The sequence below is a fragment of the Choloepus didactylus genome, chromosome 1 (assembly GCF_015220235.1).
Source record: "Choloepus didactylus isolate mChoDid1 chromosome 1, mChoDid1.pri, whole genome shotgun sequence".
In the NCBI taxonomy this organism is placed as follows: domain Eukaryota; kingdom Metazoa; phylum Chordata; class Mammalia; order Pilosa; family Megalonychidae; genus Choloepus; species Choloepus didactylus.
The window spans coordinates 74,316,420-74,342,058 of record NC_051307.1 but is presented as its reverse complement, the minus strand read 5'-3'; the positions used below and the strand labels follow the sequence as shown (position 1 = coordinate 74,342,058).

Sequence of the window (25,639 nt, the reverse complement as noted above, 5' to 3'; positions counted from 1 at the left end):
CAATTTTTTAACTTTGTTTATCAAAAAATTAAAAACAAACAGGCAAACAACAACCAAAAAAACCCCACAACATTTCAAACAAAGCAATGGATTAAGGAAAACAAATAACCTAAAATAACTACTTTGCTCCTCTGGCTTTTTAATTTGATCATTTGACTTGGCCATATCTTCTTGAATCTTTGTATGCTTTGTGATTTTCTCTTGATTTCTCAGCATTTGCTTATCTTGAAAAAGTTATTTTTGGAGATACAAGCCTATTTGGACAACTGTATAAAATTTGGCTCAACCACACTTACAAGCATGCACTTTCCCTGTCTTTCCAGCCAATGGCACTCTTGGGTCACCCTCAAGCCCACTTTTCTCTGACTGTAATTGCCTGCTGGGTAGGGTCCAAACCAGTTGGAAAATCCAATCAGTGCAGCAGTTCTCTGTGCACACTAGAGACTGCCAGCTCAGGGGGTGGGGAGTGGGTGCTGTGCAATTCAGTGGGGAACCTGCTTAAGGGCTCAGTGGATCTGGTGGTTCCCAGGCCTCTGAGTGGATCAATCTTGGGCTGTGTGACTGTGAGCCTCACCCTCCCCAGCTCTCAGCTAGTTCAGAAGTACACTTTTAATCTGCCCACAAGATCCCTGTCTGCTGTGCACCCATGGACCTCTGAGGTATGGCAAGGGCTCCTGGTGCTTCCCTGTGGCACTCTCTTTGTCCTCATCTCTCCTCCTGTGCATGCCATGGGCCTCTGTGGACAAGGAACACAGGCTATGGAATACCGACTGTCTCTGTCAGATCGGCTCTGCTCAGCTCTGGGTCCCCTCTCCTCCCAAGGGGAGGGTCCCTCAGTCCTCCCCAGTGCCAAGCCCCCAAAGTGGCCTTTCTCAGGGCTGAGGGGTAAGGCACTGCACGTTACAATAAGATCTCTGTATGTGGCCAACAGAAGTCTGCTGTTTCCCAATTTCCCTCATGGGAACTCCCAGCTGCAGGACTGAGAAGAGTTATCTCCCCAGCAGGTTGCTGAGGTGGATGTACAGGAGTGTGGAGCTGCTTCCTCTCCCACCCTGGCTTGCACATAGCTGCCAGCCCCAGTGGCAGTCATGATTGAATAAACACCCTGCCTTTCAGCTGTAATTTCTCCACTTTTTCATCCAGGTCCTCCCTATATATTTTTGAGATCCTTTTCTGGCCACGCATACCCTGGAACCACTGTCGCAGTTGCTTTTTGTCTTTTCTCTAGTTATTCCACAGGGGAGAAATTTGCACTCCCTTTCCTATTCTGCCATCTTCCTGGAAGTCCAGGAGGTGTTTTGGTCCATACATTCTTAATTGCTATTATAGAGCTGCCTCTAGTTAGCTATATGTAGTTGATCTATCTAAGCCTTAGTTTTTATCTGTAAAATGGGATCTGTAGGACCCACCTTATCAGATTGTTATAATAATTAAAGGAGATAATGTATATAAACTATCTAATATGGTGCACCATAAAAATCTATATCTCAGTAAATGTTATTTCCTTTTATTAGTTAAAAGTTAAAAATTTACAGGTTTTTGAAAAGGGCATATAACATGATTAGAGCCATGCTTTTCATGAATCTTATCAAGAGAAGAGTTAGAATTATTTCCTTGAAGTATTTTAGTATTAGTACCTCCACTGGAAATCCATATGAATCAGCATTACAGGAAATTCTAGGGGATACAGAATGTACAAGATACCACAAAATTTTTCAACTTGATTGTTGGCATATTTGTTGATGGGTTCTGTAGAAACTGCAGTAAAACTTTGAAGAATACTGTTTATGTAATAAGAGTGAGACTGGTGAGCCTGGAGCTTGCACAGAAGCCACCAGGGAGTTTGAACATTACCAGTCACTTTCATTGAAATAATGTGCCTATTTCATCATTAAGACAAACAGATAAACCAATATGGTTTCCTTTAGAATTTAGAATGGAAACCTTCTACTTCAGAAGAATTAAGAGTCACCAGAGTATTTACGTTCTCAAAGCTGCAGCAGAATGTGTGACTATCCAAGCCACAGAGGCTAGTTAGTGTCCTCTGGAAATAAATGAGGTAAAAGGGAGTCCCTAATTCTCTCTATATTCCCTCATATTGATTTTTTTGGGGGGAGTGGTCCCTAAAAATGTTGAAAGGGTCTTCATATACACAGACAGGTATAATAGGGTTGTAAATTAGAAGAGTTAAATCAAATTGGAGGGTCAAAAAATCACTTGCATCAACTCACGTATCATTTTGAAAATAATCAGTTAAATTGAGTCAACCAGAAAATTAATACTTCAAATAATAAATTTCTTTAAACAACTAAATTCAGAGTTGTTTTAGTCTTAGCTAATTTTGTATGTTGAAATCAAATATGTGGTATCTGGGGTTTCTTTTACCGCATTTGAAAAACTGAATACTCACTACTTCCTGCTCAGCTGTGTTGAAGTTAACAACTAGATATCTAGGTAAAATATCTTACTTAGGCCTATGTTTTTTGTTGTTGTTTTTGTTGTTCCGTTTTTATTTTACTTTGTTTTTTTCAGACATCATGTAAGTTTCCCATAATTTTGGAAATTATGTTTGGATAGGAAACCTTTCCATGCTTGATTTATCAAATAATCTAATTGCACAATTGCTTCTCAGCATTAACTGAATCAATATTAATTTTGTGGCTAACTTACAAATTCACATTTTCAGTAGCCCACAATCCACCTAGCAACTTCCTTGTATTATACTGAAGATTTCTGCTATATGTTGTTTTACACAGTGTGTGTGCCCGCACAGGTGTGTATGTAAACTGATAGTATAAATAACTTAAAACAGGTATTCTACAATTTTTTTATTAAATGATCAAAGAATGGAGTTTTACAGAAGCAAAATGGATACTCTTGAAACATTGAAGATGCATTATGCACAATCTCAGATTGACTTCCTACTGCAAAAACAAATGATCCATTTTCTTTGTTTTGTCCATTTTGTATTTTGATTTAGAAGTCAATGTTTATATTTATTGTAAATGGATAACTGCTAACACAATAAGTTATAATTCACCTCAAATTTCTGGTTGAAGAGGTCTCTAGGATATGGGAGAGGAAATGGGGAACACTGAGTGGCTGCCAGTGTCCCCTTGGAGAAGAGAGTGCTGGGATCACAGTCTTCAGAGGGAAGCTTGTTGGCATCTGGTTCTTCTGAATCACCTGCTGCTTAAAAAGTGTTCAAGACTGTTGCAAGGCCATGTAAAATGAACTATGGTCTTAGCGGGATATGTCGATTTAGCTTAAAAATACAAAAGAATCCTCCTTTGAGAATAATGGACCTAGGTATATAGAGAGAAGTAGATCTTTGGAGACAAATAATCCACTTATCTCTGATTATTTAGGGCAATCTTGGTGATTGGTGGAACTTAGGGTGATATTACATCACCTCCCCAGAATTTACCAAACTCAAGTACTAAATCAGTGTTCCATGGATAAATGGAAAGATATAAGATAAATGTAGCCCAGTTTTATTTAGAATCTTTTTTTTTTTTTAGTTTTATTGAAAAAGATTGATAAAAGTACCTGGTCAGTAAATTAAAACTATTATTTCATATTAAAATAAATATCAATATTTTATGGAGTAGGATGAAAAACTTGCATAAAGTTCACAAAATTTACTGAACTTTGATACACAGACAAGTGGCTTCGAGTGCATTCTTAGCCATCATCTACTCTGCAATACGAGTTAAGATTTTTTTCTCCTCTGCCCTCAGCAGCACAACTTTGATGGAAAAAAATAAAATACATAATTTTAAAATAGATTGTCTTTAGAAAATGACAAGTATTGAAGAAAAGTGGAGAAGATCAGCTCCATTTGAGACATCCCTATTCCTTAAATTGAAAAATGAACTAACTCTCTCAAAAAAGAGGTAATAGAAAGCAAGAACTATGAACAGAGTGTTTTAATAAAACCATTTTTTTGGGTTTTGCCCCCCCCCCACCCTTTCTTTGCTAAATGTAAATAATAGAGCCTTTATTTAAATTCTCATTTTAAAAGCTATCATTTTTTGAAAACTTTTAATTTCAGGTTTTTACATGGGTTGTTATATTTCCCTCTTTCAACAACTCTATGAGGCAGACATAATACTCAATTTTTCAAATCAGAACAGGTTTAAGAGATAAAATAACACATCTAGTAAATGGCAGAGACTTGTCCCCAGCCTCCAAACCCCATGGTTTTGACACACTACTATGCTGAATCCCACCATAGTTTTTCTCCTGATTTAACCAGCAAAACACATCTATTCATCAGTGGACATGAGAAAGTTGAAGATATTTGCGTCCAAATAATACTGTGCTGTTGTTTTCAAAGCAGCCCATGTTTCATGAGCCTGCAGAAAAACAAACACAAGTCATCATCTCAGAATGTAGAACACATGCTGTATCAGTTTTTCTGATCATCATTCAGATATTACTAAAAGGCTGGGAGAAATTCAATGAAAGAATTATATCATAGGTTTCTGTTTCACACTTTTAATGATCCATTTACTATTTTGCAGTATTTGTATAAAACAATGTGATAGAGTCCTGTTACATCACAGTATCTGTCAGTTGATCACAGAACTGGTCTAGAACTCTAGGCAAGAGTGTACCAGAAAATTTCAACATTCCATAAAAAAAAAACACATTTACCAGCCTATGTAATTATTTAATTTTCCAAAAAAGAAAATAGCTTGTTTTAATACCTCTAAATGATTACTGTTGGAGAAAAGCAAGCATAAAATCAGTTGCATCATTCAAGCTAGTGGTTTTCATCAGCAAATGCTAAGCAGGAACAAGCTGATCCTGGAAGACCAGTTGAGATCCAGCCATGCGGAGTAAGGAAAGGGCCAAGACCCGGGAAAACAAGGACATTCCATTTTTTATGACTTTTTCAGATCTCATGCTTGGCAATTATGAGAGAGTGATAAATGTTGAAAGAAAGAATGAATAAGAGAAGGAATTAATTATCCATCTCTGTTTTCTAAATTTCTAAATTGTAAGGGGGAAATTGTGAGTATCTGAAATCCTCAGATAATTCAGCAACCTCATTTGGCATGGAGTTTCAATGTCTTTGTCCATCCAAAAGGTAAACATGGAATAAAACTGGCTAGTGCAAGTCTCTATTTTATTTCCCTTGGAGTGAGCATGCAAATGACTAGGAAAATGTTCAAAAGGCAAACAAATAAAGGAAGGACATTGAAGGCTTAGATAATTATCACAGAGCAAAAAATAGCTGCTGAGTAACTGAGAATGAACTAAAATGTCACCACTATCCATCCTTCCACCTACCCAAATCTAATAGTTTACTGAGCCTTAATTGCATACTAGTTATTTTGCTAGATCCTAGGAATAATTACATGGCCCTTACCCTTGAAGTCTAGGTAGGGAGGATGGGTACACAAAACAAGTAATTCCAGCATGTCATTTTGAGAGCTATTTACATGTGAAAAGTATGCAAACAGGAGGGAAGAAGGAAGGGCAAATGCCCCCCTGGAAAGAATGAAAGGGCTTCCCAGAGGAGGGAACATTTGAGCTGACTCTTGGAAAAACAGGTAGTTTCCTAGGCAAAAGTCACTTTCAGAGGGGAGGAAAGAACATGAATAGAACAGAGTAGCTTTACAGGACAAATCAGGATGGGGCTGGCGTGTAGCACCAGCTTACGCAATGCCCTACTTAAGAAAGATGGATGGTGAAGGGTGCACATTTCGAATGCAAATACCTGATCAGCCAGTGTATTTTCCCACACATTCAGATTCTGATCCCAGTCCCAGTAATCCTGCAAATTTATGTGTCTTTTGAGCCGTAGGAACTGGTTTGCTGGGTCCTCCAACAAAAATGGTGCTCCCAACACATCTGTAGTTCAGAGACAAAGAGCACAAAGTCTTTTAGGACAATAGTTTACTTCTAAATGTTTCACCTTAAAGAGACAGGGCTGTGATCTTTGGGGGGATGGGCACCTGGAAAGGAAACTCTGGAAAAGATATGCCCTCAGGGAGATGGCTGCTCCTCACCCTTTGCCACCAAAATATTCTTACCATCCTATTTGACCTGCATGTAATAGAGCCTGAAAGCCAAAGTGGAGTGGTAGATGGAGAAGGACTTTAGAGCTCCTGTACATGCGTGGGAGGCTGCAGACCTAGCATTCAAATTTCTACTCTATTGCTTTTTTGGGGCAAGTTGCTAAATTTCTCCGAGCTTTAGTTTTCTTATATGGAAAGGGGTGTAATAATAATAACACATATAAGATTGATGTGAAGTTTGGATAAATTAATGGATATAAAGCACCTGGCTCAAAACAGGCAGTCAACAATCTTATTCTTGCTTCTCTAATCCTCAAAATAGAACGTCTTTCAGTTTGAAGCTGACTGCTCCAAATTCTGACACCGAGGCTTAAATTGTTAATATTGATAAATCCATCATTAAATCAAACCATCATGCATTTTGGGTCTCCTTTCCACTCAAGGACAAAGGGAAAAAAATGAAGGTTTTTTTTTAGGATCTTGAAATTTTAAGTCGCTATTGAATTTTCATTCCTAAATATAGCACATTTTTGTTGAGAGTTGTCACTTGAATCAATATAAAGGAAGAACACATTTACCCCTGGCCTATATGTGGTAACAGTACAATCTGTTCATAGCTGTGATAAAGAACCTTTTGTTATATAACCTAATTTTAAGTAATTTTATCTTAGGTACACTACAGCTTTATCATTAACAGGTCTCCAATGACCTGTCCTCTTTATGGACATGGTTACATCTATAATACATGCAATGTCCCCCTCTAGGGACTTTCTGTGTAGGTTGGATCAAGGGTCAAAGATACAAAACAAAACCAGGCAATGCAGCGTTTGATCGTACAAAGGAAGTTTAGGGGACAGTGTTGGTATTGAGCTCTGAAACACAAGTGGAAGTTTTCATGGCCAAGGAAGTGGCTCAACCTCTTCTTTGAAGCAAAGGTTAGATTCAACAGAATGGGGAAGGAGCAAGACTTTTCATTTTAAGCTGGAGGAATGATAAGAGCAAAAGTGTGGACTTGGGAATCTACAAGACCAATGTCTGAGAACAATGGTTCAGGTGTCTGGAGGGAAGAGTTATATTTAAAGAAATAATAATATTATTAGTTAACATTTATTGAGCATTGCTCTAAATATTTTGCCTGAATCACAACATCTATTACTTACAACAAATCTAGGAAGTAGCTCTATTAATTGTTTCATTTTGCAGACCAGAAAACTAAGTCATCAAAAAGTCAGGTAATGTGTCCAATGCCACATAACTAGTAACTGGAGGAGATGGAATTCACACTGTACTATATTATGATTAAAAGGCAAGAAAGCTTGGGGCCAGATAATAGTATTAATTATAATAAAACTCTCATGTACTTACAGAGCACTTTGTAGTTTAGAAACATTTACACTCAATTTATCTTACTTAAAAAGGCAAAGGGTATCACATGTCTGCCCATCCCTTTTCTAATCTAGGACAAACCACACTAGAAGAAACAAGGAAACATTCATTATTTATACATCCCAAATGATCTCATGCTTTTCCAAGCTTGGCCTTGAGCTCTAAGCAAGGTATTAGCTCTGTTATCTCCAGTTTAATTTGTCAATCCAGTAAGCTCTAGTTCTAAATGCATACATATTGAGAGTGAATATTGCTCTGGATATTGCACATTGATTGCATTGCTCAGAGTGCAAAATACTATACTGGCTGCAATGGAGGAATAGAAAAATGACTCAGACATGTTGTCTATCAATAAAATGTTAGCATTTTTATTTATTTTTATTTTATTTTATTTTTTAAGTTAACTGCAGAAGATACGGTGACAGATGCCAGATATAATACTGGCCTGCTGCTTGACAATTGAACCAGCAGGTCTTGGTAACCATTATTCAAGATGATCCCCAAAGATTACCACCCCCTGGTGTTCATATCCTTGTGTAGTCCCTTCATTCAATAGCACAGATGTGTATAAGCATAGGGTACCATGAAACTAATGGTGTGAGATTTCTGAGGCTAGAGCATAAAAGACATTACAGTCTTGCCCCTCTCTTGGACAACCTGCTGCAGGGGAAGTCAGCTGTCATGGTGTGAGGATGCTCAAGCAGCCCAAATGGAGAGGTCCACATGGTGAAGAACCAAACCCTCCCACTAACAGCTGTGTAAGTGAGCCACCTGGGCACCTGATGTTTTTGCTACAGTCAAGCCTTCAGATGACTGCATCCCTGGCTGACATAATGACTCCAACCTCATGAAGGAACTTAAGCCAGAACCATGGAGCTAAGCCCCCTCCCAAATTCCTGATCCACAGAAACTGAGAGAATCAAGTTTTATTGTTTTAAGTCACTAAGGTTTGGGGTAATTTTTATGCATTAGTAGGTAACCAATACAATAAATTATAAGCACTACCAATGTCATGATAGATTGCTAATCACCAGGTTTGGGACTAAGGTGAGGCAAGTGAGAACCCTAGAGCACAAAATATAAGAAGGCACTCATACTCAGGGTTAGGCAAATTTTGTCCCTTAGGGGAGTCACTTGCTTTACCTTAGTCCAGGCTCTGATAATCGTCACTTATGCAAAGATAAATAAATAAAACAACCCTTGCCATTAATGAATTTATAGTTCATAGATAATTATAAACAATATATATTGAGATTAGACCATCAAAAGTATGTAATTAATTCTGATATTGGCATGGAGGCCTTACAGAGAAACTAGCTTTGAGTTGGTTTCCAAAGGATATGTAAGGCTTCAACAGCTAGGAGGAAGGAAATGGAAGCCCAGAGCAGGTATTCCAGGCTTCAGGAGATTGGAAAGTCAAGAAACAAATGAGCAGAGTAAGATGCCAACAAGGTTGTGGGTTGAGGTATAGATGTGCAGCTCAATTTTGAAGGACTTTCAATGCCATACTAAGGAGTCTGGGCTTCATTCTCTAAATAATTAATGATAATTTATGAACAAGAAAGTGATAGGATCATACCTACTTTTGAAACACCCTTTCGTCAGTGGCTTGGAGGGCAGAAGATACAAAGAAGACAGAACTGATTTGAAGAAAATCTGAGGGAAACCTTTCCTTCATTTGGACTGAGAGCCCAAGTGTGGACTGACTAGCATTAAAATTTCAGATTCAGGTGAGATGTGCTAATAAGTAAGTCACTTTTCAGATTTCTCTTTGTTCACTTTGAAGAAAAATTTTTACAGGATTACCTGTTTTATGTATTATTATTCTGTCAAAAGGATGTTTTCAAAACAAAGGGATGATTATGGAAAGTAGATCTGGTATCATCAGTATCTAATAAATATTTCTAAATAAGTGATGCTTAGGGTATGATTTTTTTTTTTTCTGTTTTCAGAGTTTTAATACATTTTAACTTTGACAACAAGTATGAAAGTAAACAAATGAACTCAGATCTCTACACAGTGATTTCATAATAGGTGACATTGAACATAAGTTTTGTTTTTCCAAGTCATTCAAAAAAATTAACACTTAAAATACATGTACATATGCATTTTTTCTCTTTTTTATTATTATTCATTTTATTGAGATATAGTCACATACCATGAAGTCATACAAAACAAATCGTACATTTGATTGTTCACAGTACCATTACGTAGTTGTACATTCATTACCAAAATCAATCCCCGACACCCTCATTACCACACACACAAAAATAACCAGAATAATAATTGAAGTGAAAAGGAGCAACTAAAGTAAAAAAGAACACTGGGCACCCTTGTTTGTTTGTTTGTTTGTTTCCTTCCCCCACCTTTCCACTCATCCATCCACAAACTAGACAAATGGGAGTGTGATGCTTAGGGTATAATTTAAAGCCAGATAAAGCAAGTGTAATAATTGCTCAAGAGAGCATTTCTTGGAATCATTCAAAAGTAAAATCAATATTCTATAAGATAATTATGCTGGTTGCATTGTACAATCACTAAGGAAAAAATGCTATTACACAATTCTCAGAAGAGATGTGTGTTTTAAAATAAAGATCATAGCTATTTTAAACTCTAGCATATCTGTCTTTTGTAAATCCTCTTTTTGCTCATGGGAAATGTCTTACTGATACAGCTGCACCCTCCACCCCCATCCCAGAACAAAGCACCTACCTCAGCACTATGCACCCAACAGACATCCAATAAATATTAATTGATGATGATAATAACATCACCCATGAGAGAGACAGAGAGTAGTATTTATTATCCTGCTTTACAAATGAGAAAATTGACACACGGAGATGAAATGACTCACTCAAGGTCACATAAAAAGTCAGTGGCAAGGCTGGAAATAAAATGTAAGTAATATAGAAGGGCATGCTATAATCCTTTCTGCTTGAGAAATTTCTCCTCCCTTTTTCATTCTGCCTAGTCAACCTTGAAAGTTAGTGAGAGAAAGATCAGGATTTTGAGTGTGTGAGTCCATCTATACATACTGCTGGGGTTGGAATACCAAACCCTGAGCTTTATTACTTTGTTGGTTTTTAAATAGGCACCTAAAAAAACAGGTAGGTAATATCAGCCAGTAGTATGTCTTTTAAAACTTTATGGTCGTAAGCTATGAAAAATATCTTTCTCTATTTCTTTCCATCCTTCTAAGTACTCTCCTTCCTTTCATGTCATATCATAGTCAATTTTAATAGAAACTGTCAAGCATGTTTCCACTATCTAAATATTTCTTGAATATCCTTTGCAGAAAAGTCTATACAGCAGAAATAAGGCAGACATTGCAGTGTCTGGAGATATTCAGGCCACAGATCTCCCCATACAAGTCAAGGATCAGATGATCTAGAGTCTCATCCTGGCTCTGACGCAGACTAGTTAGGTCACCAAACCACTTCTTATTTCAGCACCTCCATCTTTGGTTCTGTAAAATAAGGCTGGATTATATGATCTTTAAGGTCTCTTCCAGCTCTAATATTTTGAACTGGGATGTATTCATAACCAATAGGCCATTACTTGAAAATCATTTTCTCTACATGGCATTATGTTATAGGAAGCATGCTAAGTGGGCACAGTTTTCTACCCTCAAGGAACTTACATGCTGAGAAACTCAGCACAGAATTTCTGAAACAGAAAGAAATAGGAGAAAGAGAGAGCAAAATAGAAATATCCGATGACTGAAGCAAAAAAATTATTTTTAAAATGTATTCACTTTATGCACAAATAATGGGCCAAGTGCCCATTACAGACTGATGAGCACTTTGGGAGTAATAGAAGCTGTATAATTAGAAATGGAAGACTCCCTATTTTGCAATCATCCGGGAAGGTTGAAAAGGGGTCTTTAAATTTGATGGCACAAAAATGACTGAACATTCTATGCATACTATGCTCATGACCATGAAAATGGTAATTGTGGTAGGTACCTAAATATTAAAAAGATCAGAAAGCCTAATATGTAAATAAAGATATAGAGTTTAAGGAAGAGTCTGACCATACATATCTGTTTTCTTCAGTGTAGAGAGAACTTATGAAAACTCCAGGCCTCTCTTTTACCCTTCTTGCACTCTGTCCCTGGGAAGGGAAAGTGCTTTCTTTAATTGGCAAATCTGGGATGCATAACTTGGCATGTCTAGCTCATCTTTTCCTTCTTCCCCTTTGAGAGCAAGCGGTCCAGAGTGTGCACTTTCTTTTCTGTTTGTCCAACTTCCTACTGGATGTTAAATTTGTCAAATTCTGGGGTTCAGCTATCAGGCCCTCTGAGTACATCTTCCAAATTAGCCTTTCTCAGTGATAAGGAAAATGTATTGCCTTCCACAATCATCTTTGGTTTATTTTTTAACTTGATCAAAACCAGGACAAAGAAGGGAAGTGCTATTTGTGGAGGGGGAAGAGAGTCAGAGAACCCAACAAGTCTTCTAGCCCTTAGCCTCAACAAGAAACAATGGAAGAGGAAAACAACAAAGCACTGCCTGGGTCATTCCAACTAGTAGGGGCTTGTCATCCCTGGACAGCCAGGACTGTGAATTTCTTCACTCATATAACCTTCTACATCTGTACATCTTTGAAATAAATGTGCTAGGATTTGATGGAGGCAGAAGGCAGAAAATGCCTGGCTGGTCCACAGGTCAGGTCCACCATTAGCTATTTCCATTAGGAGCTGGGTGATAATGATATTTATGGTGTTACATGATACCTGGAACTGTAGATGAAAAATTAGTACTATCTTAGTACCCAAGTTCAAGAATACTTAGGTATGGGATACTGAATGTAAAGTCCTTAGCACTCAGTATAAGTATTTAAAGAATAATATTTATGATTAACTATTATTATTGGATTGATTCTCAGTCCCTGATCTTATAATAATTTATAATGTTTATGTCTCAAAAAAAAAAAAAAAAAGATAAAGAGCGCAGGCAATTATGTATGCACTTAGATTAAGTGCTGAGATCAAGTATAAATACTAATTAGCAATCAAGAACACAAGAATAAAAAGGATCAGGGAAAAATGATAGCCAAATGTCTTGAACTATGGTAAAGGTGTCAAAGATGTCTCTAACTGTAGAAAAACTTTTATAATTTTGTGAGAAACTAAAATATTCATATTTAGGTTCTTATTCTATTAGAATTGAATATTTCATTATTTGTGTTAAGTAAATAATTTTTTTAAAATAATGAAATAGCTATTTTTTCTTCCCACTCTAACCTTTAGTCACCGGCCAAAAAACTATTGTGGAAGATAGATGAATAGATGTATATAATAGTGCATCAGATTCACTCTCTTGATAGCAATTCAGATAAAAACTGGAGCTAGAAACAGAGAGTCAGAGACAGAGAGGGACAGAAAGGAAGAGGAAGGAAGATTGGGAGGAAAGAAATTTGAGTTGTGAGTGAAAACATGTGAAAGGGATAAAGAAGAGAAAAAGAAGAAAAGTAGTAAAAAGAGAAAAGAGAGAAATGAAAGAAAGAAATGAAAGGAAGGTGAGAAAAAAAGAGAAAGGATTACAGAGAAGAAAAAAAAGGGAAAAAGACATGGGAAAGAGGAAAAAGGCAGATAGGGAAAGTAAACAGAAAAGGGCACAGAAGAAAGGCAATAGAGAAAAGAAAGGGGGGACTGAACTGTGGGTCCAGTCCCTTGTCCTTGCGGCATTAAACTGTTAATAGAATGCTTCCGTGGCTGAACTTTTGCCTCGGGAACTTCGGGCTTTATTGACATTAGGATTGCTGATGTGTTGAGTGCTTTGAAAAGTAAACAGAAGTTGGTATCACTTGATCGTAACTTCAATCTGTTTTAACCTACCGCAACATACAAACACAAAGGTATGCCCGCACAGCACAGCCAGGAGATTCCCACAGATGAGTTTTTGGAGATGACAGAGCTTTAGTAGTTTTTATTCATGTGGACAGAGAAATTAGTAACTCATGAAAGGCAGCATTTTATGTGATTCAATAGTGAACCCTTCTGGATCACCACCTATGTGTATTGGTGGAATTCCCACTTCTGGTGCCATAACAATGATGCCACACAGGTAGGGAAATGCATAGTTTTTCTACAGCATCCATCTACAGCATCCAGAATGCTCAGTGAAACTTTCATAGGCAATGACACTTTTTTTTCTCCAACTGAATTATTTCCCAGTATATTCTCACCATGCACTTTCATCAGCACATGAATCAATCTTAAGCCAAAATGAGTGGGCAAAATTAAGAACAAAATCTTATAAAATAAACCAAAACTCTATCAAAGAATATGAAATCTCCAAGGAATTTGGAGGGCTGCAAGGATGGCTGAGAAAGTAAAAAGAAGGGATTGGTGGTGCTGACAGAATTGTGGGGAGGAAAACGTGATCTTAAAAACTCTTGTCAACAAACAAAACAAAATAATACAAAACAAACTTCAAGACTAATTTGCATTAGTTTCCAACCATGGGGTGAAAATCAAGAGCTGAAATTGTGCTAAAGAAACAGACCAAAGGCAGTTTTTTGTTCTTTGTTTTCCTGTCTAAAACCAGAAGACATACTTGCACTGTATAACTAGGTCTGATCACAGGTCCATAACGTGAGCATGAACCCCAAATTGTTTCACATGTGGGTGAATTCCAAGTGTCAAATGATTCCTGAGTGAAAAGAAAATATATCTTTTTCAATTTAGAAGAATGGCAAGGAAAGTAATGCCTTAAAAAAATACAAAAATTAGGAACAACTGTAAATGTTAATATAAATCCTAATAATGGTAAAGGATTGTAAATCCCAATAATGGTAAAGGATTGGTTTACTTACTTAGTGAAATATTTTCCAAGTATTTCCATATTAATTCTTTCCTCTTTCTCTGAACTAGGACAATTAGTTTTTTAACTTAACTTTATTAAAATAGTATTCATGCAATAAAATGTATCAATTTTAACAACAAATCAATGTTTTTAAAAATGTGTACATCCATAAAACCACCACCACAATTTAGATATAGATCAGTTTCATCAAATGCCCCAATTTCTTTTTAAAATTTTTTTTTTAAATTAGAGAAGTTGTAGGCTTACAGAAAAATCATGTAAAAAATACAACATTCCCATATACCTCCCTAATATTAATAGTTTGCATTACTGTGGTACCTTTCTCGTAACTGATGAAAGAATATTAAAATCAGACCATTTGATTTTAATAAATGCTCTGTTGAGGTGGAACCAGAAAAGTTTAGAGTTAGTCTTCACCATCAGTACAGTAGGAACTGCTATGGAAAGACCTTGGTTATTTCCTGGTTCTGCTCTATTTTGTTGGATAAAGTCACTCACTCCCTAACTCCTGGTCTTGTCTTGAGGAAACGATGACTAGAGTACTGGCTGTACTCCTCTTTCAAGAAGGAGATCTTGCTGTGGGCTCTGTGATCTACCCGACACCTGCCCGGAGCAGTTCTGCACTGTAGTGCCAGAGAACATAGCTTATACAGCAGAAAAAAGAGCTTTGTCCTCTGAAAACCTGGATTCAGAATTTGGCTGTGACTCCAATTCCATTGTTGATTAACTGTGTAATTTGGTCCCTTAACTTCTCTAAGCCTCAATTTCTTCTTTGTGAAATGGACATCACAACACCCACAGATACTTTTCAGGGTGATTATGAGAATTGAACTCAGGCAACATATGTAAAGCCCCTGATACTTAATAATGACTTAAACTATAGTATTAATAGTTGATGCTTTTTGGTATAGGAGAAGGCAATTCTTGGATTCAAGGGAGACTTTTTCTTCTTTGCATCAAATTATGACACTCAAATTTCTGACTCTATGACTAAAGAATCAGCTACAATGTGTTAAATTACTTTTTTGAGAAACTCAATGAGATAATTTGGGGGGCTCTACTCATAAATTTAACTGCTTGAGTATTGCCCTTCTTCATTTTTGGCTTCAGCACTCCCATCAGGAAAACGAATAATGAGATCTTCTCCCTCCTGACCTTAAATCAAGGTCTAGACAAAGGTAATTTATTAGACAACTAATCTGTAAGGGAGAGAAACATTTTTAATAAATAAAGATAACAAACTCTTTTTTTTAATGCTTGTTTTCTTATGATAAGCAGAAGCGCTCTAGGAAGTACAGATGAATAGGCTGTATACTTCAAAGAAAAAGAAAAACAAATAAACAAGGAAAAAGTAATCATTTGATTTGAGCTATTATCTTCTACTCAAGAGCTATACGTTAAACTAGTTATTATTGTAAGTAATGAATCTGGCTCTAAGGATTTCAGTCTCTTCCAAACAGCCTGCAAGCAGTAAAGTCTTCTTTCTTGAGATTTGTAGAGTAAACCCAGCAGTGTAAATACTCTTCAGTCCTTATCTTCTTGTTCTCATCTTGATGTTTTATAATTTTATGTTATTTCATAACTTTATTATTTTTTAAAAGTGAAGTCAGTCAAACCAGTTGTCTTTATAGATGACCCAATTGCATCTCAATTAGAGTTAAAGTTAATTTGAACTTGTTCCTTAAGCCAGTATAGAAAAGTAGTCTAGCAGAACCCATTTTCCCTTTGCTAGATATATTTTTTTTAAATCTTCATTTTATTGAGATATATTCACATACCACGCAGTCATACAAAAGAAATGCTAGATATTTTTGAACCTGCAGCTCTCACAGGTGAATGTTAAGCCATCACAGTGCTTTAGCCTTGTGGCCATTTGCCATCACCCCTCTGAAGTCAACTGCGTGGATCAGCGGTCAAGTGTAGCATTATAAGCTCTATACTGATGGGTTATAACCAGGCCATGATTTTAATTTACAGGGTGTTCCTTAAACACTCACATTGTAAAGCCAGCCTTACTTTCTTTGAGAGGAGGGGAGGTCTAATAGCCTCACAGAATTTGAGGCTGTAACTCTGTATATGACTTGGCGAAAATTGCTTAATAATAGCTTGGCTAAAATTTTCTAAATCATTTATTTAATCATGTCTTAAATACAAAGTGCAATATTGATGATTAAAACTCTTTATTAAAATTATTGGTATGCTTAGGAATAAAGCTCTGATTACATACACACACGCACACACTCACATATAAAGGGCTAAGTACAAATACATATACGTGGGCTTCAAGCAGAATATATAAGAAGTAGAAATATGTATTCTAATTTAAATGTGTTCAACAGAAATATTTATAAATTGCAGAGGTTTAGAGATAGAGATAAGTTACACCTTTGTAAATATTTTTCAGTTTTGGTTACAAGAAAAGCAAATGACCTCAGTTCAATTCTGAGATATGCCACTGAATTAGTGGGTCAATTTGGTAGCAAATCACCTGGCCTTCGGTGTCTTCCTTGATCTGTCTTTAAACACCACTGCTCTGAGTTCCAGCTTGCCCTGAAGGTTAGTGAATTCATGCTCCCAAAGTAACTTGAGGTCTTCTCACAATGGCACTATGTAAGTATTACAGCTTCTAAAAGGCATTTTATACTTTTCTTTGTTCAAGGATACCACGGCACTTCTTTTGAGGCGGCAGTTAGATTGACTTAGGAAGATCAAATTCACATTAATATGTGAATACATAATTAGGAATAAAATGATCACACACTCAATTAACACTAACACTTTCAAAACCATAGCATGGAACAACAGTTAGATTCCCACAATGCTTTAGAAACGATCTACGGATAAAGCAAGTTTGTTCATTTCTTTAAAAAGAAGATAGGGTTGACACCTGATTGCTGTAAAAGGCATGACAAAAAAGAAATAGATAGTCTCTTACCTATAAGCAGTGTTGAACACAGGGCCACCTGAAGCATTTTATAGGCCATGATCTGTTTTAGAAACAAAAGATTTATTTATTTTAATTTAGTCTGAACAAAACTTTAGGGACAATCAGGTACTTTTTAGGAGCATGAAGCATTTGCAGTATACCTGGAAGCTTTATATGCTGAGACCAGTCAGAGAGAGACCCAAGCTTGAAATGAACCTTTTTATATACCTCCTGCTTTTTTTTACCCTTTGGACTATTGTACTAACTTTTTACAGGCAGCTCTTATATGGGTCATTTATTTATTTACCAATTTTATCATTCACACAGACTAATGTTGAAAAGAAAAGATGGAAAAATGGATCACTTGTACATTTCTGGTGTGAATGTTAAATGGTACAGCCACTGTGGAAAACAGTTTGGTAGTTTTTTATGAAACTAAACATGTGATTACCATATCACCCAACAATTGCACTACTGAGCATTTATCTCAGAGAAATGAAACCTTACGTTCATGCAAAAATCTGTATAAGAATATTCTTACCAGCTTTATTAGTAATAGGCAAAAATTGGAAAAAATGCAGATGTCCTTCAACAGGTAAATGTTAAACAAACTGTGTGCATCCATATCACAGAATATTACTCAGTAATAATAATAATAAAAATAACAGTAATAGTAATAATAATAAAAACTGTTGATAGATGCAACAACTTGGATGAATCTCAAGGGAAGTATGATGAGTGAAAAAAAGCCTCTCCCAAAAGGTTACATGCTGTATGATTCCATTTATATAACATTCTTGAAATGACAAGATGATAGAGATGAAGAACAGATGGGTGGCTGCCCAGGATTGGAGATGGAGGCCTGGAGCATGGAGGTCGGTGTGGGATTCTTGTGGTTATGTGATGAAATTGCATGGAACCAAATACTTATCTCTCTTCCCTCACCCTTCTCTCTCTCTCTCTCTCACCCTCTCTCTCACACACACACACAAATAAGTACATGTAAAAGTGGGAAAATCTGAATAAGATCAGTAGAGTATATCAAAATCAATATCCTTGTTATGATGTTGTACTATAGGTTTGGGGGAACTGGGTAAAGGGTACATGGAATTTCTATTATTTCTTATAACTGCATGAAAATCAACATGTCTTAAGTGTAAAGTTCAATTAAAACAAAGGAATGTTTAATTGCATAGTAAAATTTGTTTGTTTCCAACAAAAGTATGCAAGAAATAAAGCCAGAACACTTCTTCCATTTTTCAAATAATTACCCTTATCAGTGGCATAATTAACAACTAACTGAATATGTTTCTCATCATACTATTTACTCTTAATGGCAAACATCTGTTAGCCAGTCTCATCAATATTATAAAACCTGTAACAGGGGGCAAGATGGCAGACTGGTGAGCTGTATGTTTTAGTTACTCCTCCAGGAAAGTAGGTAAAAAGCCAGGAACTGCGTGGACTGGACACCACAGATCAATCTGTCTTTGGGCATACTTCATACAACACTCATGAAAACGTGGAACTGCTGAGATCAGCGAAATCTGTAAGTTTTTGCGGCCAGGGGACCCGCGCCCCTCCCTGCCAGGCTCAGTCCCGGGGGAGGAGGGGCTGTCAGCTCCGGGAAGGAGAAGGGAGAATTGCAGTGGCTGTTCTTATCGGAAACTCATTCTACTGATTCAAACTCCAACCATAGATAGACTGAGACCAGACACCAGAGACTCTGAGAGCAGCCAGCCCAGCAGAGAGGAGACAGGCATAGAAAAAAAACAACACGAAAAACTCCAAAATAAAAGCAGAGGATTTTTGGAGTTCTGGTGAACACAGAAAGGGGAAGGGCGGAGATCAGGCCTTGAGGTGCATATGCAAATCCCGAAGCAAAGCTGATCTCTCTGCCCCGTGCACCTTTCCTTAATGGCCCTGGTTGCTTTGTCTATTAGCATTTCAATAACCCATTAGATCTCTGAGGAGGGCCGTTTTTTTTTTGTTTTTTTTTTTTTTTTAAATCCTTTTTGCTTTTTCTAAAACAATTACTCTAAGAAGCTCAATACAGAAAGCTTCAAAGAATTGAAATTTGGGCACGTCAAGTCAAGAGCAGAACTAAGAGAGCTCTGAGACAAAAGGCAATAATCCAGTGGCTGGGAAAATTCACTAAACAACACAACTTCCCAAGAAAAGGGGGGTGTCCGCTCACAGCCACCATCCTGGTGGACAGGAAACACTCCTGCCCATCGCCAGCCCCATAGCCCAGAGCTGCCCCAGACAACCCAGTGTGACGGAAGTGCTTCAAATAACAGGCACACACCACAAAACTGGGCGTGGACATTAGCCTTCCCTGCAACCTCAGCTGAATGTCCCAGAGCTGGGAAGGGGGAGCAGTGTGAATTAACAGAGCCCCATTCAGCCATCATTTGAGCAGACTGGGAGCCTCCCAACACAGCCCAGCAGCCCAGAACTGCCCTGGGGGGACGGCACTCACCTGTGACATAGCACAGTCATCCCTCAACAGAGGACCCGGGGTGCACAGCCTGGAAGAGGGGCCCACTTGCAAGTCTCAGGAGCCATACGCCAATACCAAAGACTTGTGGGTCAGTGGCAGAGACAAACTGTGGCAGGACTGAACTGAAGGATTAGACTATTGCAGCAGCTTTAAAACTCTAGGATCATCAGGAAGATTTGATTGTTAGGGCCACCCCCCCTCCCCGACTGCCAAGAAACACGCCCCACATACAGGGCAGGCAACACCAACTACACACGCAAGCTTGGTACACCAATTGGGCCCCACAAGACTCACTCCCCCACTCACCAAAAAGGCTAAGCAGGGGAGATCTGGCTTGTGGAGAACAGGTGGCTCGTGGACGCCACCTGCTGGTTAGTTAGAGAAAGTGTACTCCACGAAGCTGTAGATCTGATAAATTAGAGATAAGGACTTCAACTGGTCTACAAACCCTAAAAGAACCCTATCAAGTTCAGCAAATGCCACGAGGCCAAAAACAACAGAAAATTATAAAGCATATGAAAAAACCAGACGATATGGATAACGCAAGCCCAAGCACCCAAATCAAAAGACCAGAAGAGACACAGCACCTACAGCAGCTACTCAAAGAACTAAAGATGAACAATGAGACCATAGTACGGGATATGAAGGAAATCAAGAAGACCCTAGAAGAGCATAAAGAAGACATTGCAAGACTAAATAAAAAAATGGATGATCTTATGGAAATTAAAGAAACTGTTGACCAAATTAAAAATATTCTGGACACTCATAGTACAAGACTAGAGGAAGTTGAACAACGAATCAGTGACCGGGAAGATGACAGAATGGAAAATGAAAGCATAAAAGAAAGAATGGGGAAAAAAATTGAAAAACTCGAAATGGACCTCAGGGATATGATAGATAATATGAAACGTCCGAATATAAGACTCATTGGTGTCCCAGAAGGGGAAGAAAAGGGTAAAGGTCTAGGAAGAGTATTCAAAGAAATTGTTGGGGAAAACTTCCCAAATCTTCTAAACAACATAAATACACAAATCATAAATGCTCAGCGAACTCCAAATAGAATAAATCCAAAAAAACCCACTCCGAGACATATACTGATCACACTGTCAAACATAGAAGAGAAGGAGCAAGTTCTGAAAGCAGCAAGAGAAAAGCAATTCACCACATACAAAGGAAACAGCATAAGACTAAGTAGTGACTACTCAGCAGCCACCATGGAGGCAAGAAGGCAGTGGCACGATATATTTAAAATTCTGAGTGAGAGGAATTTCCAGCCAAGAATACTTTATCCAGCAAAGCTCTCCTTCAAATTTGAGGGAGAGCTTAAATTTTTCACAGACAAAGAAATGCTGAGAGAATTTGCTAACAAGAGTCCTGCCCTACTGGAGATACTAAAGGGAGCCCTACAGACAGAGAAACAAAGACAGGACAGAGAGACTTGGAGAAAGGTTCAGTACTAAAGAGATTCGGTATGGGTACAATAAAGGATATTAATAGAGAGAGGGAAAAATATGGCAAACATAATCCAAAGGATAAGATGGCCGATTCAAGAAATGCCTTCACGGTTTTAACGTTGAATGTAAATGGATTAAACTCCCCAATTAAAAGATATAGATTCGCAGAATGGATCAAAAAAAATGAACCATCAATATGTTGCATACAAGAGACTCATCTTAGACACAGGGACACAAAGAAACTGAAAGTGAAAGGATGGAAAAAAATATTTCATGCAAGCTACAGCCAAAAGAAAGCAGGTGTAGCAATATTAATCTCAGATAAAATAGACTTCAAATGCAGGGATGTTTTGAGAGACAAAGAAGGCCACTACATACTAATAAAAGGGGCAATTCAGCAAGAAGAAATAACAATCGTAAATGTCTATGCACCCAATCAAGGTGCCACAAAATACTTGAGAGAAACATTGGCAAAACTAAAGGAAGCAATTGATGTTTCCACAATAATTGTGGGAGACTTCAACACATCACTCTCTCCTATAGATAGATCAACCAGACAGAAGACCAATAAGGAAATTGAAAACCTAAACAATCTGATAAATGAATTAGATTTAACAGACATCTACAGGACATTACATCCCAAATCACCAGGATACACATACTTTTCTAGTGCTCACGGAACTTTCTCCAGAATAGATCATATGCTGGGACATAAAACAAGCCTCAATAAATTTAAAAAGATTGAAATTATTCAAAGCACATTCTCTGACCACAATGGAATACAATTAGAAGTCAATAAGCATCAGAGACTTAGAAAATTCACAAATACCTGGAGGTTAAACAACACACTCCTAAACAATCAGTGGGTTAAAGAAGAAATAGCAAGAGAAATTGCTAAATATATAGAGACGAATGAAAATGAGAACACAACATACCAAAACCTATGGGATGCAGCAAAAGCAGTGCTAAGGGGGAAATTTATAGCACTAAACGCATATATTAAAAAGGAAGAAAGAGCCAAAATCAAAGAACTAATGGATCAACTGAAGAAGCTAGAAAATGAACAGCAAACCAATCCTAAACCAAGTACAAGAAAAGAAATAACAAGGATTAAAGCAGAAATAAATGACATAGAGAACAAAAAAACAATAGAAAGGATGAATATCACCAAAAGTTGGTTCTTTGAGAAGATCAACAAGATTGACAAGCCCCTAGCTAGACTGACAAAATCAAAAAGAGAGAAGACCCATATAAACAAAATAATGAATGAAAAAGGTGACATAACTGCAGACCCTGAAGAAATTAAAAAAATTATAAGAGGATATTATGAACAACTGTATGGCAACAAACTGGATAATGTAGAAGAAATGGACAATTTCCTGGAAACATATGAACAACCTAGACTGACCAGAGAAGAAATAGAAGACCTCAACCAACCCATCACAAGCAAAGAGATCCAATCAGTCATCAAAAATCTTCCCACAAATAAATGCCCAGGGCCAGATGGCTTCACAGGGGAATTCTACCAAACTTTCCAGAAAGAACTGACACCAATCTTACTCAAACTCTTTCAAAACATTGAAAAAAATGGAACACTACCTAACTCATTTTATGAAGCTAACATCAATCTAATACCAAAACCAGGCAAAGATGCTACAAAAAAGGAAAACTACAGGCCAATCTCCCTAATGAATATAGATGCAAAAATCCTCAACAAAATACTTGCAAATCGAATCCAAAGACACATTAAAAAAATCATACACCATGACCAAGTGGGGTTCATTCCAGGCATGCAAGGATGGTTCAACATAAGAAAAACAATCAATGTATTACAACACATTAAAAACTCGAAAGGGAAAAATCAATTGATCATCTCAATAGATGCTGAAAAAGCATTTGACAAAATCCAACATCCCTTTTTGATAAAAACACTTCAAAAGGTAGGAATTGAAGGAAACTTCCTCAACATGATAAAGAGCATATATGAAAAACCCACAGCCAGCATAGTACTCAATGGTGAGAGACTGAAGCCTTCCCTCTAAGATCAGGAACAAGACAAGGATGCCCGCTGTCACCACTGTTATTCAACATTGTGCTGGAAGTGCTAGCCAGGGCAATCTGGCAAGACAAAGAAATAAAAGGCATCCAAATTGGAAAAGAAGAAGTAAAACTGTCATTGTTTGCAGATGATGTGATCTTATATCTAGAAAACCCTGAGAAATCAACGATACACCTACTAGAGCTAATAAACAAATTTAGCAAAGTAGCGGGATACAAGATTAATGCACATAAGTCAGTAATGTTTCTATATGCTAGAAATGAACAAACTGAAGAGACACTCAAGAAAAAGATACCATTTTCAATAGCAACTAAAAAAATCAAGTACCTAGGAATAAACTTAACCAAAGATGTAAAAGACCTATACAAAGAAAACTACATGACTCTACTAAAAGAAATAGAAGGGGACCTTAAAAGATGGAAAAATATTCCATGTTCATGGATAGGAAGGCTAAATGTCATTAAGATGTCAATTCTACCCAAACTCATCTACAGATTCAATGCAATCCCAATCAAAATCCCAACAACCTACTTTGCAGACTTGGAAAAGCTAGTTATCAAATTTATTTGGAAAGGGAAGATGCCTCGAATTGCTAAAGACACTCTAAAAAAGAAAAACGAAGTGGGAGGACTTACACTCCCTGACTTTGAAGCTTATTATAAAGCCACAGTTGCCAAAACAGCATGGTACTGGCACAAAGATAGACATATAGATCAATGGAATCGAATTGAGAATTCAGAGATAGACCCTCAGATCTATGGCCGACTGATCTTTGATAAGGCCCCCAAAGTCACCGAACTGAGCCATAATGGTCTTTTCAACAAATGGGGCTGGGAGAGTTGGATATCCATATCCAAAAGAATGAAAGAGGACCCCTACCTCACCCCCTACACAAAAATTAACTCAAAATGGACCAAAGATCTCAATATAAAAGAAAGTACCATAAAACTCCTAGAAGATAATGTAGGAAAACATTTTCAAGACCTTGTATTAGGCGGCCACTTCCTAGACTTTACACCCAAAGCACAAGCAACAAAAGAGAAAATAGATAAATGGGAACTCCTCAAGCTTAGAAGTTTCTGCACCTCAAAGGAATTTCTCAAAAAGGTAAAGAGGCAGCCAACTCAATGGGGGAAAAAATTTTTGGAAACCATGTATCTGACAAAAGACTGATATCTTGCATATACAAAGAAATCCTACAACTCAATGACAATAGTACAGACAGCCCAATTATAAAATGGGCAAAAGATATGAAAAGACAGTTCTCTGAAGAGGAAATACAAATGGCCAAGAAACACATGAAAAAATGTTCAGCTTCACTAGCTATTAGAGAGATGCAAATTAAGACCACAATGAGATACCATCTAACACCGGTTAGAATGGCTGCCATTAAACAAACAGGAAACTACAAATGCTGGAGGGGATGTGGAGAAATTGGAACTCTTATTCATTGTTGGTGGGACTGTATAATGGTTCAGCCACTCTGGAAGTCAGTCTGGCGGTTCCTTAGAAAACTAGATATAGAGCTACCATTCGATCCAGCGATTGCACTTCTCGGTATATACCCGGAAGATCGGAAAGCAGTGACAAGAACAGATATCTGCACGCCAATGTTCATAGCAGCATTATTCACAATTGCCAAGAGATGGAAACAACCCAAATGTCCTTCAACAGATGAGTGGATAAATAAAATGTGGTATATACACACGATGGAATACTACGCGGCAGTAAGAAGGAACGATCTGGTGAAACATATGACAACATGGAGGAACCTTGAAGACATAATGCTGAGCGAAATAAGCCAGGCACAAAAAGAGAAATATTATATGCTACCACTAATGTGAACTTTGAAAAATGTAAAACAAATGGTTTATAATGTAGAATGTAGGGGAACTAGCAGTAGAGAGCAATTAAGGAAGGGGGAACAATAATCCAAGAAGAACAGATAAGCTATTTAACGTTCTGGGGATGCCCAGAAATGACTATGGTCTGTTAATTTCTGATGGATGTAGTAGGAACAAGTTCACTGAAATGTTGCTATATTATGTAACTTTCTTGGGGTAAAGTAGGAACATGTTGGAAGTTAAGCAGTTATCTTAGGTTAGTTGTCTTTTTCTTACTCCCTTGCTATGGTCTCTTTGAAATGTTCTTTTATTGTATGTTTGTTTTCTTTTTAACTTTTTTTTTCATACAGTTGATTTAAAAAAGAAGGGAAAGTTAAAAAAAAAAAAAAAAAAAAAAGAAAAAAGACAAACAAGGAAAAAAAAAAAAAGATGTAGTGCCCCCTTGAGGAGCCTGTGGAGAATGCAGGGGTATTCGCCTACCCCACCTCCATGGTTGCTAACATGACCACAGACATAGGGGACTGGTGGTTTGATGGGTTGAGCCCTCTACCATAAGTTTTACCCTTGGGAAGACGGTTGCTGCAAAGGAGAGGCTAGGCCTCCCTGTA

The 25,639-nt window shown here is 37.4% G+C and overlaps 1 protein-coding gene across 1 annotated transcript in view; it reads left to right on the top strand.

The window, feature by feature from the left end:
- The first annotated feature begins 14,775 nt into the window (after positions 1 to 14,775).
- The window catches only part of MORC1 (MORC family CW-type zinc finger 1), a 192,173-nt gene continuing 181,309 nt past the window's right edge, over positions 14,776 to 25,639 (top strand). Inside the window, 2 exon segments of the mRNA XM_037812224.1 lie at positions 14,776 to 14,870; positions 16,802 to 16,855. Of these exon segments, the coding sequence (XP_037668152.1) occupies positions 14,776 to 14,870; positions 16,802 to 16,855 (149 nt within the window).